Genomic DNA, 17,939 nt, shown 5'->3' with positions numbered 1-17,939 from the left:
AAAAAAAGGTGACACATGCTCAATTTTTAATTATGGGTATATACCCATTTGTCACTTTTTCACCAAAGTAATTGAGAAGCTCATCGATGTTTGACTGTCCAGCTACTTCGCGAAATTTCACCATATTGCATCTGAAACAGTTTGGGTTTAGACAAATATTTTCGACTAGCTTAGCCCTCATTCACTTTAGAGAAAAATGCAAACTAGAAATTGACAATGGTGATTTCCTTGGTTCTGTTTTTTAGATTTTACTAAAGCGTTTGATACACTTACTCATGACATTTTTTTCACTAAAATATCTACCTATGGTGTTGCGGGCAACTCTCTCGAACTCTTCCGCAGTTATTTATCTGATCCAGAGCAATGAGTATCCATCTCCGGCATCTATTCTACTAAAAGTAATTATGATCGGTGTTCCACAAGGCTCAATTCTTTGCCCGCTATTATTTCTACTCTACTTTAGAGACCTTCCTCGATGTCTGACATCGTCAACTGAATGCTTTTGATATGCTGACGACACTACTCTCCTACTTCCTAGTAATTCATTTCATTATACTACAGTTTCTTTTCCCGATATTTTTGTATTTTAAATTGTATATCTCTTAGAATCGCCATAGTTAAGATTTTTACACTCTTTCCTATAAATGATAACATTTTGCATCTGCTTTGCTGATAAGTAGTATTTTTTACCACTATAATAGCGTATCCCTACAGTGTTTACACTATGGGAACTTTTGCAGTAATTATATGTTTATATTCTGTATATGGTTTGAATACTGACTAAACTTCAAACATCAAAAATTGTTGTTTTGTTAAAGTAACCATTGTTTTTTGCCAGTATTTACCTTCCCCCGCCTGAATTATTATCGTTTTGTATAGAGCAGTAGGGAGGGGGTGAGAAAGCGATAGCAGAACGAGGATATGAGGGAGTAAGCATAGTAGATTAAGTAGGAACAACAGACAACTGCAGCCAAAAAAAGGCACGAAGAAAGAGAGAAGCCGAAGAAAGAGGCTGAAGTGAATGTAAAAAGAGAAAAAGTTACAGCTTTGTCGAAAAGGCGAAGCAATGAACGGGAAAGCAACAAATTCAAAGTTCACGCGCTGAGTGGCTAGCAGATCGAAACGTGCCCCGCGTTTGTCACGCGCTAATGACGCACGAAACGTACTCACATGTACAGATGAACACGAATAAGCGTCTCAGCTGTTACTTCGCCGTGTCTAAAAAGCGTGCCCTTTTCGCAAACGGAGACTGTGCAACGATATCAGTGACCTTTGTGCGCCCGGTAAATACAACAGAATCGTTCTGGTGAAAGTCCAAAGCCAGCCTACAAGTACAATCCTCCCCAACGCGAGATAAGGGGCATTACTTAGCGTGCATCTTCCTCCTGTCCGTGGAGCAAAGTACCCGTGGGAAATGAGACCGCGCGTCGCCGCGTCGTGACGATGTGGCGACGCGCACTGATGGCGCCATCTTGATGGTGATGCTGAAAACACGATTGTTTTCTTCTCTCCAAAATTATTGTTAGCAGTGGAAAGTGGTAAATATAAATAGCTTGCCGTTGGAACGTTCAAGGACGTGCTCTCCGGTGGCAGTGGTGAACGCCTCGCACTTTCGGTACAGAGGTCACACGCTAGATTCCCGGCGCTGGAGCTTTTTTTTGGATTATTTTTCTTTCTTGCATTTTCGTATAATTATTTACGTATACATATACGTCAAGCTGACGGAGACAGCAAAATCTAGCCGAGAGTGTCCATATAATTGCTATCGTAATCAAGGTACGGAAAGAAAGTAACTGCAAAAAGTCACATAGCTGACCTGGTTGGTACATGACAATGACGGAGCCAAACAGTGCTGAACACGGAATGATGAAAGAATGGCCGAGCTGGCATTCACTCGTCTGTCAGTGCCCGCGTTCCTCGTGCAGTCACTGTCCCGTGCCCAGAACTGTTTGTTCCCGTCTTGATAGAAAGAGGAAGCAAGCGACAAACAGAGAAAGGGGGCCATAAAGAAAAACAAAGATGTACGAATTCGTTATGCAGCGATACGTGGCCTTAAGAGAATAGGTGCAGTAACGTGCGTGACTTTTGTAGTGGGGTGCCGGCTTTCAGCCACGCAGCCATTATGATAATCACATTATATGATGCCTGTTTGCAATGGACGCTTCTACCACGCAATAATAGTGCAATATTTCATGTTGCACAGAGAAGCACAACACGCTTGTATTTATGCAGCATCAAAGCTACTTTGACTGCGTTTTCAAGCAGATGAAGTCCTTTTCACTGTTGTCGTAAGCATAGGTATGACCGTGTGGTAGAACATCCACTTATCACGCAAACGACCCGGGTTCGATCCGCTTTTGTACCCATCAACCCTAGTTCGGTGCCCACTTTGCTCCAGGATTTTTAGGGGCGAAGCTCCTTAAGACATGGGTCTGTTCATCCCCTGTATGTATGTAGTAGTACAAAGTCACCTGTGCCACATACCCGATCTAGAGCGGGTATGTGCCACAGGGGATGCGAGATGGGAGATGGCGGTACCTGGAATGTTAACTAGATGGACGGACGGACGGATGGACGGACGGACGGACGGACGGACGGACGGACATACTAGCAGATGGACGGACGGATGGACGCGCAGACGTACAGACGAAAGGACGCACGCACGCATGCACGAACAGGCAGACAGACAGACAGATAGATGGATGGACGAACTCACGGACGTACGTATGGACAGACGGACGGACGCATGTATAGACGCACGAATGGCCACGCGGACGGACGGAAGCAAGAATGAATGGACAGACGGAAGCACGGACGGGGTGACGGACGCTTCGCCCCACTCATCATCATTCACTCTATGGTATGCAGTGATTTTTCATCATTTATTTTCTTCGCACCGTTTTCGATTTTTCTGTCAGGCATAACATGATGATTTTTCGCTCACAACAAATGACGCCGACGCCGACGGTGGAATTTCAGCAAAACAAGCTCTTTAACGCTGTTGCGTTAAAAATGCCAACCTGCGTGGATGACGCTGTAACGGTGAAAGTCGGAAGTGCGCCGCTTACAGAACGCGTTGTAAACTCTCTTGGGGCTACTAATACAGGTATCTTGCGCTAGTGCGAAGGTACCTCAATTTTGTCGTTTAAAGTTGCGAGTGATTGTGAATGATGGTTAACATACAAAATAAATGTATTTTCGAGACGTTAACAAAGCCAGAAAGGGCAGATATAGTGATCACAATACCTATTATTTTTCAGGGAGTCGCCAATGACGTAGAGGGACCACAGAGTTATCAGCACGGCGCAGTAAGGGGTAAGTGCCGCTTACGATTAGCCTATTTTACATAACGCCTGTTCCTATTCCTTGGTGGGCTGTTTTCAATGTGCTAAGCTGTACATGATAAAAAAACCCGTTCGAAGTGCAGTTTCAGCATGGAATCCCTTTGTTTATGAGTAAATTATAGTTCAGGGGGACCGCGTGCTCATATGAGTGCGCATGAAAAAACTGGCCTGAGGATGAAAGCCAGCGTAAACGGCATTTCGTTCATATGCCGGTAACACATTTGGAGAAAGTGCAACAGTTGTAGTCGATACCAACAGAAAATGGGCATGCGAACTCTCAGGATACCTTCTGCATTCCTGATGACGTGAGTAAGGTCTTAAGTCTGACGTGCAAGGCTGGTACTGACCTAGTCCTAGAGGTACTCTGAAGCTTGTTGTTTTAACAGTGGTGCTCTTCAAGGCGCCTTTACTACGCAAGTAGCAAGCAGGAACTACGGCGTGTGTGTGTCACAGAAATTGGGTAAACCGTGTACCGAATATAGAGGTTCGAGGGACAGCAAAAACATTATAGGGAAACTGCGGTGTGGAGGTTGATGAACCGACGTCGGGAATTGGGTTGAAGACTGGGGGAGAGAGACTACAGGGGAGGACATCAAGGGGTGCAGCGGGAAGAAGCCGGACAGGGTCTTTATTATTATTTTTGCTGCTATCGACGGGGCTACGCGTTTTCTTGATTATGTAACTAACGCGGTACCACCAGCCGGATGAACTAGGCCGAGAAGGTGGAACGGGGTGAGCGTTAATCGAAAACTCTGCTCACCAAATCAGAGAGAAGGAAGAAAAGGAGCAGAAGTGGAGGTTAGAGGGGGAGAGCAGAAAACGAAACAAGTGAATCAATACTGCCATACGCCATCAAGTATGAACCATCGGCTGTGGCACGTACACACTTAGGAGTGGAATAGGGATCGTTCTTGCTGCTGAGGGGGAGGCGGTGATTCTGTCTGTTTTATTTTCTCCCACGACGTTACTCGTGGAGGTGCTGGGTACATGCATCTTTAGTTCCCAAGTTTTCGCCTCAGCCGTGAACTTGGGCAGAGCTAGAGATGTCTCCACAAAATGTAGGCCGGCAAGCAAAATTTTAGGGGGGGGGGGGCTGGCCACCTCCCGTCACCTAGTAGGGGAGGCACCAAATATGGCTGTACTTTGAAAGAGTACAAAAGTGAGCTTGTCGTCTTAGATTCAAAGGAGGGGGGTGGGCAACAAAAATACAAAAGGAAAAAAATAACACACAGGACTTCGCGCTGGGCACAGGCCTCGAATTTGCAAAATACTCGGGTCAAAATGGCAGAAGCAAACCCGCTTTCACGGAAGCCTCCTCTCCGTGTACGCCTGCATTTCAGTGCCATGACGCCGAGCACGCTAGGTGCTAAGCAAGCTCATTGGTGTAGCAAGCCTCAGCACCGAATTCCTGCGGCCACGTCCACGAGCAGGACTGCCGAAGAAACCAGCTGTATCGACAGGTGACGCGCGCGTTGTTGGCGGTGCCCATCTAGTGGACGCAGCTCAGTGAGTTCTCGGCCTTAACTGACGTTTGGTGTACTTCGACGGCAGGGGAGTCCGAGCTTCCAACCTTAGTAAAGAAAGTGACCATACAAGGTACAGATAGTGATCATGACGTTGTGTTGGACAAAATGTAGATATTGTGTCGCGTCGCATCCAACCAATGTTTTACTCCCTTTACTACCCATGCAGTATTTTACCAAAGTTGTTTTCAAGCAATTAGCACGATTACTGCCCGCTGGCAAAAAAGGCGGTTTGGTGCAATGCCACAGTTCGACCTAAAAGCACTGGAAGCAGACACGCGGAGGCCAAAAGGGCGTATACAAGTTCGGTCCCCTAAACCTAAGTCTACAACTATAAAGCCGAGCTGCACGGTTGGCCTTTTTCCTTGGCGGAAGACGTAGGGGCAGCAAGAGCATTGACTTGAGGGTGCTGTTGAGTGCTAAAACGCACAATTAAGCAGCATTGTCCTCATCGTGTTATATCAGAGAATGGGGCATGGTAGGAAGTGTTACATGGTTCCTACAAAACAATTTCATGTTCGTTTCTACCTACGATGAATATACTTTTCGAAGAAAACTGACACTATAATGCAGTTCTTTAAAGTGCAGTATACATTAGAAGGTTACATTCACAAGTAAAGGTTACAGAACTTTATTTTTCGCTATTGCATGACCAGTTGCTGACGTGCGTTGAAGAATGCATAAATAAGCTTGGAGCAGTATCATTTGAAAACGCAACAGGTTTGTCTGTAGCGATGGTTTTTGAGCTGCTAACATTTCACCTCAATTCAATCCACATAAAATGGAACAATAAAGTGCACGTTCAGAAACGGTATTTGCAGCGGCTCCTGCCTGGCGCTATATAGTCCTTAGCGTCTTACATTTATCTAAGATGGGGAGAATTTCCAAAATTAAGCTCAGAGCAACCAAAGTTAAGGAATTTTCAGATTCATCGATGATTATACAATGACAAAGCCCTGGGTGACAATGACCAGGACGCCAATATTTTAGAAATCTTGCAGGATTGTCTCGCCTGATTCATTTTATCTCATGAGTTAGCCGCAGCCAGTGCCTTGCAGTTTCGCGATCAACTATCCTTCGGCAAAATACATGAGCCCTCGGCTTGTCACCCGCCGAGCCAATAAGCCTTTCTTTTTCTGGCATACACTTGCTCCCATTAAAACTTCTTGAAGTGCAGCATTGTTAACTTCGGCCATCAAAAATGCCGCCTGGAAAGAATTTTTGTGTTCAAGCTGTTCAAACCAGCCTGCTAAAACAAGCAGCGCGGCAGGCCATGACGGGATACATTACGCAAGTGCTCGTTTCACTAGCAAGCGATGTGCTCGAGAAAGCGCTCGACGAGGATGGTGACCTTGCCACCCCATTCAGAAGAAAGCAGAAGTTGGAAGTAATCCTCTACGTACACAAAGTCTTAGACAGGCTGAAGAAAGTTGCAGGTCAGTCAATATTCAATTTTCATGCAGTGCAACATTAAAGCTTTCAACGTGTCATACTCTGTCGCCGAGGAAATGTGCGTTCCTGTTGTCACGTGGGAGCGAGTCGCTGAGTGAATAGAAGTGCAATCTGGAAGTATATCGTTGGGTAACGCAAATCAGGCAATTCTTTTAAACGGAAGCAAACACATTACAAACGTATGGCACGTGTCGTACTAACTAGCTCAAATATCAATGCAAAAAATACTAGTTAGTTTGCCCCAGTCACATTTGAGAATCAAGGCTAGAGGTTTGTAATAAAGCGACATTGTCAACTTAGCCTATTTTTAGAACACATTTAGTGCACGACTAATATTTAACATAATTATGAGTGTACCTTCCGTTTAGTATAGTAAATAGATGGCCACTATCATTACAAATACTCTTTTTATACGCATAGCCTCTTGGCCCGACAAGAAAATACATGTGTGCAATAGGCAAGGTATCTACTTGCTACATGATGCAGCTTGTAAAGAAGCTACCCCAAGTTATACATATGTTATATGGTACATTTACTTTAGAGAGGCCTTTGTACTGCAGTGGACGTAGTCAGGCTGATGATGATGATGATGTATATATACAACACACTGCTGTTGACTCGTTCACAATGTTTGCTTTTTACTTTCTGCGAAATTTCATATTTATTGATTCCGCTTATCAATATATTCTGATGCCATTACTTGCTTTTCCAGGGTTGACATGCAACAAAAAATTATTACTGCAGAATGTCTATTCTTCAAGTAATGTGAAACATGTGAACGTCTGCTACAACAGGTCATCTTGAACTTCACACTTCCAATACTCTATTTGTAAATGACTTACTACGGATCTCAAAAGGGGTGCTTACGATAATCCAGAAGCATTAGCTATCTAATTGATTATTATGTGGGGTTTAACGTCCCAAATCGAACATATGATTATGAGAGAGGCCGTAATAGAGAGCTACAGAAATTTGGACCACCTGGAGTTCTTTGACGGTACCCAAATTTGTGCACACGGGACTACAGCGTGTTTGCCTTCATCAAAAATGCAGCTGCCGCAACTGGGATTTGGTCCTAAACTATCGCGTCATTAGCCGAGTATCTTAGCTACTAGAGCACCGCGGCGGGGCCATTAGCAATCTAATGCGTTATGAAATCTACAGTGCAATAACGTTGAAACGGAACATTACCTCGATGAATTAGTTACATTACGTGGCATGCTGAGCTCAACGGCTCAGGTTTTATTTTCACAAACGGTGACCACAATTCGATGGCGGGAAAATGCAAGAACACTTGTCTGCTTAGGTTTGTGCTTGAGTTTACGGAAAACATGCCAGCTTGAAGAGACGCAAAATTTATAAACGAGACGTTTAGGTGCAGAAAACTTTCATTCAAGTAAACTTATCTTACTCAAGGCTACAACTGTATTTGTTTTAATCCTAGGCCATCACAATCAATCTAATGTTGCCCGACCACTGTAGTATCATCATGGTTCACTTGTGAAAATTCTTCAACACCAATATTACCTTATGAAACGAGCACCATAGCAGTGAGGAAAGTTAAGTCTTTCGACATTTAGTTGTAACTTGTTACGAGACAGTCTGAAAGCTATAATGAAAATGTTTGCCCCAGGTAACTGTAAATTTTCAATTTGATTTTTATAAAAAAATTATTTCTTATTGTAGCAGCGTTCACGCTGTATGATTTTTATAATTTTATTGTATATTTTTATTACAATTTTTTCTCATTCTGGAAGAATTTCGCATTTCGATGTCAACAATGGTTTTATTTCCTTTTTTGTAACCTTGTCCATAAACTGTATTTTACTTCGTTTGCCATATTCATTGAATATTAGCAATGTTTTTTTATGCAAGTTTGTTGTACTAGTAACTGAAACTTTCTATGTAATGCCGGGCTGGGCCTTTAAAGGGTACAAAAAGAAAACTGTCTTTAGGTCATAAAAGTTTACAAAAAGATAAGCGGAAGCTTTGCAAGCATGCGCTCAATTTCATTAGCATTTCCATGGATGTTTAAGGCGATCTTTCAATTCGTTTAAAATTCATAAACGAACTGAAAAGGTTAAGAGCACTTTTTGTAACAGCTTCACTAAGCACGTGAACTTTGTCGTGATGAGCGAGCTTGTGTTCATTGCATGTGGCAGTTTTTTCGTATAGCAGGGAGCGTCCTATGATTGTGCACACCTACGTTTGCTGTTTGATTAAATAGATATGTCAGATTTAGAGCGCCGATGACTATGAAGAGAAAGTGTGTGCAGTGTTTTCATGAAGAAAAAAATCCTAGAAAATTGGTTGTGGATCAATTCATTTCTTGCATATATTACCTACCTCTTCACGCTGCGAGGTGTTAGGTATTTGAAGACCAATATTCTCATAATAACAGGAAGAAAATGAAATCTATCCTTCAAGCACAAATATATTCGAAAAGCAAATATGGCAACAAAAGTATGCTATATATGTGACTTGTATAAATCCAGCATTGGCCCATATTCACATCAAGCCCGACCAATTTTTCTCGGGAGTGTTTGCTAGCAACAAACTGCTCAAGTTTTATCAACATGTCTATGCGATGCAAATATTTGCTTGCAGCTGAGCAGCTGTTTTCTGCACTGGGCAAGCACCGAAAATGATGTACAATTAATAAGGATGCAGAATGCATATCTAAAGCTCAGTTTTTAGAATATGTTTTTTTATGATTCATAGTTGCTGCATACTCAGGAGTCTGACTAGTACCTGTGCCAAGAAATTGTAACTGTAGTAACTTTGTAACTGCAGTATAACGAGGAAGCGAACAAGCATGAAATATTTATTCCACCTGTGACCTAAGTACATAATTCTTCATCACGCTGAGAGATAAAAATTTATGTCTGACTTGTCGAGGGAACGCGATGTTGCATATTTGTAACGCACTCAAAGTGACATCGCAGAGCGGAAAAGTTGCAGAACTGTATGCATCAGTAATTATTACTTAACAAAAGAAAAAAAAGAAGACTAGATCGCTGTCACTGCGTCATATATTGGTCGGCGTATTGTATGTTTCTTTTCCGATTTCACACCATGCACACACTCCAGGATTAATACAACTTGGCAAAAGCTGCACAGCTAACGGCAAGATTAGACCCTTGTTCTAAATCTACGCCGTTAAACTCGAACGACGCTACAGAACGAGAGTTATGTTAGTTCAGCGATCTTGGTGTTCACTTAAATGCTCATACTGAATAGCTTTCAGAGCCGCTATACACTGCTCAAAAGCTTTGGGTATGTATGAGTGGAATGTTTAATTGAAACGTGACTGTATGCAGTGCTTGTATATACGTTTGGGAGCTCATAAAACAATACCAACGTCGCTAGATTTACAATTCTTTTACCAGCCGAGGCTACTTTGGTCCCCATGCTATAAACTCACACGCAGTCAAAGATTTAGCAAAGACAAAAAACACAAATATCATAGAGGGTAGGGAGCACAGTAACGCAGCGAGCTCGAAGCAGTAGCAAAACTACGTACGTATAATGATCATAATAGTACTTGCAGCAGAATTTCACCGCCCGCTGCTGCAAATCAGTACGTCGCCGCTACCACTGTGTGGGAATCGGGGCTGTGGCTGGCCCAGAAACTATTCAGGAAGGAGACCGAGAGAGACCAAGAGCCATGTTTATTGCTTCAAGATTAATCTGCAACTGCCCGCTACCAGCGGGCCACGAGCACACCCGCAATCATCGTCCTCTTCTACTACAGTCCGAGCGTTAGCAGCCACCGAGCGCTCGAGTATTGCCTCTACTATCAGAAAAAGTGAAAGGGAAGAACGCGGCATACTTCAGAGACCGGTAGCTCGCGCAAGTGTCCTGTCTACCCTTGGCCATGGCGGACTGCCCGTAGTCCGCATACCACCAACACTGTTTTATCCACAACCTGTTTAGGAACCTCTTGGGCTGCCGGATGTCGTAACCATAACCACTGGCTCACAAAGAGGTACCACAACACTGTAGCAGTTGATTATATTGTATACCATTAAGAAATGCACTTTTATACAGGGCTAACAAGAACAAGAAGACACTGCAGAGGTTGCATGTCTCCGTTGTAGTCAACGTCTCGCCGAGTCAGGTTTGGCTTTTGTAGCCATCCGGACCATTCGCATATGAATGGCGGCCACTCCGCGTAGAGTGTCATTAAATGCTGGCGATCTCGGCTGCCATTAAGTCTGACGTCTCCGCCAAAGCTCTGACAGCATACGACTTTGGTGCTCACTTCTCTGATGTTGGTACCTGATCAAATTTAATACTCCCGACGCAGCTTTGGTCTTTGAGGTCAGCCACCCTGCACGCCGTGTCAGACACGCTGGTGCAGCTGCTCGTGTTGGCCGCAGTTTCCTACAGTTGCTCCAACATTTCTGTTTCCCTCCTCAGGGATTCCGGAAGCAGCGTCATCTTCTATTCCACTCCATTTCTTTTATCCGCTTGCTGCTGCCTCGTCTCAACATCAGCCTTTAGTCGCTTGTTTTCTATACTTCCCATGGCCAGTCCTGCTTGAGCTTTGAAACATTTCCCGCATGCATGGTCTCCAGTTCTACCTCCCTCCTCATCAGACTGTACTTGTCACATACTGCAACGCAGCACTAAGCTGCCTATCAAATTTCGAGAACTTTGCCGACAAGGTCTCCAGGCCAGCCCAAAGCCATTGGATCAGCTCCTGGTACCCATTGAAGTCGACTTCCTTCCTTGCTGAGCACCGTAGTTGCTGCCTGCGCTTGACTGGCCTCTCAATTGCGGTTCCTGCTGGGGCTATGAGAGCTGTGCATGAAAGTCAGCCTCCGGCATCCACAGCTTGTCCAGCTGAGAGTCCTGGATGGCGCGCTGTGACTGGAACGCTCCCTCGTCGCTACACCAAACGTTTGCCAGTTAAGTGTCCCTCCCTAGCAACTGCCCTCAGAACTAGAGGCACAACTGCTGCTGCTGATTTTGGGCGTGCTACTGGACGCAAGCAGCCTGTCCACGCGACTGCGTTCCTGGGAGTCATCGGTCATCTTTTAGTTCACCTTGAAGATCTAAACTTCAAGGTTGTTGATTGTTCACTCCAGGATGCCTTGACCGCAAAGAAATGTTTACGCGACTCGTCCGGCTCCTTTACGAACTGCTGCTCTACAGTAAGAACTTTGTCCTTCAGGTCAATAATGTGGGGGTTCTTCTCTTGTTGGTTAGCTAGGAGTTGTAGACACTGTGCGTGAGCTTAAGACCATCGTGTTTATCAGTGAACTTTCCTAACTCATGCTCTAAGTGGCTGTGTGGGTAGCGTGCTGCAGGGTGCCCCGCTTGAGACGACTCAGTTCAGCTTCAAGGGACTTGTCCTTTTTTAAGTCCTCAGCGCGAGCTTCAATGTCCTTGTTGGTGGACGATGCATCGCCACCACGTAGCTCGTAATTACCCGGTGAGATAAAAGCGCTGGATGCCCATGAACGGTCGATTTAGCTCAACCGGTTCGTATATCGCATGCAAGTCCAGGTACAGGACAACGTTTTTGAGCGTCTACAGCTCCAGGCAAGCGACATCAGCATCAAGCGAGCCCAAGTCGGGATGTGGTGGAAGCAGTCGGGCGATCTCATCTACCCCCTTTTACCATGCATGTGTGAACGAGAATTCAATCAGCGAAATCTCAAGGCGGAGTTCTTGCTGTTGGGCTCCAACTGTGGGTGTTTGGGATGCGGGTTGCCCGGAAACCCCTCAGGAAGGAGAGTAAGACAGGCCAAGGACCACGTTTACTACTCGAAGCTTCGGCTGCGACTGCCCGCTGCCAGCGGCTGCTAACCATGTGGTACGAGCGCACCAGCGACTATCGTTCTATTCTCCAACCACAGAGCTCTCCCATAAATCACATCGCGATAAAACCGCCTATTATGGCGCGGATTTGCCACGAAACTCGCGCTGCGCAATCAGCGCGTGAAGGAGTGCAAGCTGCGGCAGATAACGTGACGACGCGGCGATCATCGCAAGTAATTAGGGGCGAAGCTCCTTAAGCCGTGAGTAGTTTCCTTCTCTGTATTAGCAGTTGTTATAGTCCTCTAGGTAATGTGTTGGTAAATACATGATTTCGGTCAACATGTCCTTGGGAATAATATAACTGGAGGGCGTTTATGGTTTTCACAGCATATCTGCGGAGTGAATGATGATGAGTGGGGCAAAGCGTTCGTTCGTACTTTCGTGCATGCATCCATCCGTACTTTCCTTCATCCCTGCGTCCGTCCGTGAGTCCGTTCATGTTTCTGTCTGTGCGTCCATCACTGCGTACGGACGGACGGACAGACGCATAGACACCACACACCGAACGCACGAAATTTTATGTTGCTGTTTTGTTTACACTGATCTTCTGGTCAGGCTAGTAGTTATGCTAGGGTCATTCGAAATCATTATCCGTAATATTCGGTTGTCGAAACTACCGAAGACAAGTGAAGCTGTTTTGCACAATCATTAGCTACCAGAAAGAAGTAGATATCTCCTCACCGACGCTTAATTTATTTCTATGCGGGGGTCAAAAACAGCCGTTATGTTTACTTGCACTACGTAGACCACGCAAATAGGGTATTGCAACGCTAAATATCAAAACTCCCGCAAATCCTGCTAAACTATAACTGTGTATTAGCTGCTACTGCCACCTCCCACGTGCTTTTCTGTTGTTCATCTTACACAGGTGTCATTGGGCCAACAATGGCTTTTTTCCCGCTTGCACGTATCTTAGCATTCATATTTCAAAATATAAGCGAGGAACACAGTTGCTGTGCATAGGTGACGCAATGATTGCGATATCAACAATTGCAGGGTTCTTCGAAGTAGCCTTGGCAGCTCTTTTAGGCGCACTGTCTCGTAACCATGGCCGCTTCAGCCTGACCCGTGGATTTCGCAGTCTCCTTGCGTTCAGAGCACGTCCTATGGAAGGGTACAGGAGCTGTCCACTGGTGCCTGCCGAGATGGCGTGCGCACAAGTGAACCGCACTCTTTGAAATAAAGTTTGCATTCGCTGCTCAAGCGTTGAAGGTGTCAGGCCGTTTGCTTTATGCTTGAGTAGCATTCCATGATAGGCCAAACTCACGGGGGGGGGGGGGGTCTTATGGCATGCACCTTCCGAGCTACAGAGATAGGCCAGCTTTGTTGCATCACTGCTTCAGCCGCGTAGGTCACCCCTGCTTGAGCACTTTTGTCTGCGAGAAGAGCATGCGATGTGCGGGGAAATAATTAATTGGGACTCAGTGCGAATCACGACAGTGAACCCATCGAGATTGTCAATATACCTTCTTTCTAACCGCTGCAGTATGTAAGGGATAGATATTTCACTTTACATAAATCCGCTGTAATTTCATGTGAACACTGCAGTGTTCATTTTATGCCCACTGCTTTTCTTAATTAATAATAATTTTCTTTTTTCGGCGTTTCCACTTCAAATGCCAGAGATTTTGTGGACGATTGTTTGTTCTACTAAAACATTACCGGCCATACTGATCAACTTTGACTGGTGCATAAAATGACTTAGCGAAGTTACTATATCAAGAAGCAAAAAAAAGCATGCGAGCGTCATGCTACACTACTACCCATTGTCCACGTAATTACTCTTTCGACAGCATTTTTATGAACTGACACTGACACTGACAAATATCTTGGAAATCACATTGCTTCTACTCTCTACATGAACAACAAGAAACATTATGCCAGTAACACGACCCACATGCTCGGTCACCGGCGTCTAAGCCTTTCCTTGGCTACATCGTCACATATGTTATACCATTCTACAAAACGTTGATTCGACCGAAATTGGAGTACGCATCCGCAATATGGTATCTCATCCACAACATGTGACAACGGGAGTTCCACAGGGCTCAGTTTTAGGGCCACTTTTATTTTTAGTTTACATAAATGATAGTTCAGCAGGTGTTTCATCACAAATTAGATTGGTTGCAGGCGATTGTGTTGTGTATAGACAAGAAAGAATGACAGAGACCTTACCCAACTGCAAACTGATTTGGAACGTGTTCAAGGTTGGTGTTCTACGTGGAAAATGAACCTAAATAATAAAAAGTGTGTCCATGTCTATTTTACAAAGAAGTGGAAACCTATGGAAACAGAGTATACTTTAAAGAATGGACGTCTAAAAAGAGCAGATAGTTATAAATACCTAGGAGTAGTCTTGTCTTCTGACTGCTTGTTGAATGCGCATGTAGATGATGTGGTTTGTAAAGCTGGAAAGGCGCTAAACTTTATCCAAAGTAATTTAAAAACTTCGGAACTGAACTTAAAAAACACAGCCTATTTAACATGCATACGACCTATACTGGAATACGCTTGTGCCGTATGGGATCCTTCGCAAGTCACGTTGATTGATAAAATTAAAAAATTCTAAACCGGGCGGCCAGGTTCGTCTTCGGACGGAACAAGAGAGGGGAGAGCTGCACTTAGATGAAAAATGAGCTTGGGTGGGAACTGCTTTCCTCGCGTCGGCAAAAGCTGCCACTGAAGTTCTTTTTTCACATATATAATGATAAAACAGGAATTAATAAAGAAAAATACTTTAAGGAACCTCATTACCGTTCATCTAGAACTGACCAAGTTTTTAAAATAAGAGAAATATGCACCCGGACGAACCTGTTCGCGAGTTCATTTTTTGTTAGAACTGTTAAAGAGTGGAATGGATTGTCTGCCATGCGATGTGCCGTAAGAACGAAGAATCGTTCATGTCGTTTCTGTAACCCCCTGTCCTTTAATTCATTTTTTGTTAGAACTGTTAAAGAGTGGAAAGAATTGTCTGCCATGCAAGTGTGCTGTAAGAATGAAGAATTGTTTATGTCATTACCGTAACCCCCCTGCTGTAATGCCTTTGGGCAATGCGGGGTAACCTTTGAATAAAGAATGAAGAATAAAGTCATGCCGTTATCATTCATACTCTCAAAGCCATTAAGATTCACGCAGCATGTTTTATCTCATTGAATCATTCACGTGATTGCAGTGCTACATTCATGAAAAGCACTAGAAAGTTGCCCGACACTTCGCTGCGCCGCAGATTGTATCACCTTAACCTTTTCGTCACAATCCTTCATTATAAGGGCCTTTTGAAGGACCAGTCATTGCTATAGGGTGGGCCCATCATCCTGCCAACCATATTGTGCAGCTACTCCTTTGTCCAGAAAAAAAAGCGCCGCCTGAAACCACCTTCCCACCTCCATTGCCTGCATATTTACAAATAACTTCAAATTTTCCGTACAAGATGCCCTGTAACCTATTTTTAACACGAAAGTGTTTTATGCAGGGGTCTGCATACCGTGGCTCCGAGATGTATATCCATCACGGACATGACGTTGCAAATTATTTACGAACATATTGCAAAGAAAAAGTGAGGAGAGGTTCCGCAGCGCGGCGTCGAAGTAGGGACCTTGCGCTCATGAGAGCGCGACGCTAACCCCTAAGACACAAAGCGACACCAGCACGAACCGCAAATGGCGAGCCATTTATATACACCATGTAACTTGAGCGCGTCTTCGCCATGAGTCGTGAGATGGCACGACGGGCGTGCGTTGAGAGCGCGTGCTCTCAAGTTCGATGTGCCGGGCCATCCCGTGTGTTGCTGTGCGCGTGCGCCTCCGCATGGCGTAGTCAAAGAAGTTCTCTAGCGTAGTGGCTCAATCGTGCGCGCGCTTATTTCAGAATTTGGCCAATTTGTACCTCTTGTGCTTCCACCGTAAGTCTGCTTCGAAGTTACAAGTGCCAAAAAGAGGACGATGGTCGATTCACCCGCTGCCGCGACCGCGTTAATGAAGGGTGCGTGCTGCTGAAATACGAAGAAATAATATTTGTGGCATTTGTTCGCACTCGTCCTGTGTATACTTATAAATTCGTTTCGTTCATCTTACTGTTTTGAGCCGCATGCGTTAAGTGTGGAGCTGTGGAAGTTGTTTGTCCACCTTCATACTCTCGGTGCATGCCCAATGCTTGCGTGCTTTCTTCTGAGGTGTGCGCTGTAAGTTTCAAGCAGCAGTGCTGGCTGATATTCGCGTGACATTGCAATTTTTTACTGGGTCATTCTCTTCTTCGCACTTGTGGTAAAAAAATGCACAATGAATGCTCAACTACTTCTGCGAAGACACGTTTTGCTTTCGTCTCATACCGATGCCTACAAAATTGAAATCAACTACATTTTTTTTCTTTTCCCGCGTTTAACATCACTGGCTTATTGCTTATCCACACTCCTTTCTGTTGTGTCTTCACGCCTTGAGTAGCTTTGGTAACTAAATAATTACCTTACCAAATATACAATTGTGTCAAGATAAAACTATAAAAGCTGACACTGCAAGATCATATTATTCAATTATTTCTTACACAATATTTTTTTCTTTTGCAGGAAACTCGTATAGGTTTAAATTTTGGCAGAACAATCACATACTGTTATCTTGGCATATAAGTCAAGAAGATCAAGAAGATTCAGAAAGACGTTGGGATCCATATTTACCGGTATGTTCTAATTACAGTGTAATCATTCAGTCGCTGTCACCCCCAAAACGTACAGCAGTATCGAATACCAAGATTGACGGAATTTATTCAAGACATTGTTAAAGACGAAGTATTATTCTGCGTACTGCAAGCACGTTTGCCTATCTATCTATCTATCTATCTATCTATCTATCTATCTATCTATCTATCTATCTATCTATCTATCTATCTATCTATCTATCTATCTATCTATCTATCTATCTATCTATCTATCTATCTATCTATCTATCTATCTATCTATCTATCTATCTATCTATCTATCTATCTATCTATCTATCTATCTATCTATCTATCTATCTATCTATCTATCTATCTATCTATCTATCTATCTATCTATCTATCTATCTATCTGTCTATCTGTCTGTCTGTCTGTCTGTCTGTCTGTCTGTCTGTCTGTCTGTCTGTCTGTCTGTCTGTCTGTCTGTCTGTCTGTCTGTCTGTCTGTCTGTCTATCTATCTATCTATCTATCTATCTATCTATCTATCTATCTATCTATCTATCTATCTATCTATCTATCTATCTATCTATCTATCTATCTATCTATCTATCTATCTATCTATCTATCTATCTATCTATCTATCTATCTATCTATCTATCTATCTAGCCGCTTATGACTGGGCGCTCTCAGAATCAGCCCTTTGAATTCGCGTCAACTAAAATTAGTATGGGAGGGTAGGACAGCTTCACGAATATGACGCGCTAGAGAGAGAGAGAGAGAGAAGTAACTTTTTTGTGTTCTATCAAAGGTTTCTGGTCAAGTGGGTGGGGTCCTCAGTCCAGGGCTCCACTGGCCATTGCGGCTCACTGGGCCTCGTCGAGCAAAGTCAGATGGCTTTCTCGATCCTTGCTAGCAAGCTAGGTCTCCCACAGCCTCGATCGAGATGTCATCCCCAAAAGGGGTGAATTGATGTTTTGGGGCCGCGATTCGCATTCCCACGTAATGTGTGCGAGAGTAGGCCATTCGCCACACCACGGAACGCTTCGTGCGTATTTTGTGAGATTTATGGGGTGCTTTCTTTGTAAGCATGGATACGTGTTGGTCTGTACTCGACGCTAATTTCGCGCCTCTTCTCCGGTAAG

The 17,939-nt window shown here is 44.1% G+C and overlaps 1 protein-coding gene across 1 annotated transcript in view; it reads left to right on the top strand.

Moving 5' to 3' along the window:
• Positions 1-17,939, top strand: part of LOC142786684 (uncharacterized) — a 78,821-nt gene that overhangs the window by 39,655 nt on the left and 21,227 nt on the right. The window contains exons 4-5 of the mRNA XM_075884303.1: positions 3,261-3,315; positions 16,710-16,819. Of these exons, the coding sequence (XP_075740418.1) occupies positions 3,261-3,315; positions 16,710-16,819 (165 nt within the window). The remainder of the gene's footprint in view (positions 1-3,260; positions 3,316-16,709; positions 16,820-17,939) is intronic.

This window comes from Rhipicephalus microplus, unplaced genomic scaffold, assembly GCF_043290135.1.
Source record: "Rhipicephalus microplus isolate Deutch F79 unplaced genomic scaffold, USDA_Rmic scaffold_28, whole genome shotgun sequence".
NCBI lineage: Eukaryota > Metazoa > Arthropoda > Arachnida > Ixodida > Ixodidae > Rhipicephalus > Rhipicephalus microplus.
Note: the sequence above shows the minus strand (reverse complement) of the source record. Positions and strands in the feature narration are given on the sequence as shown.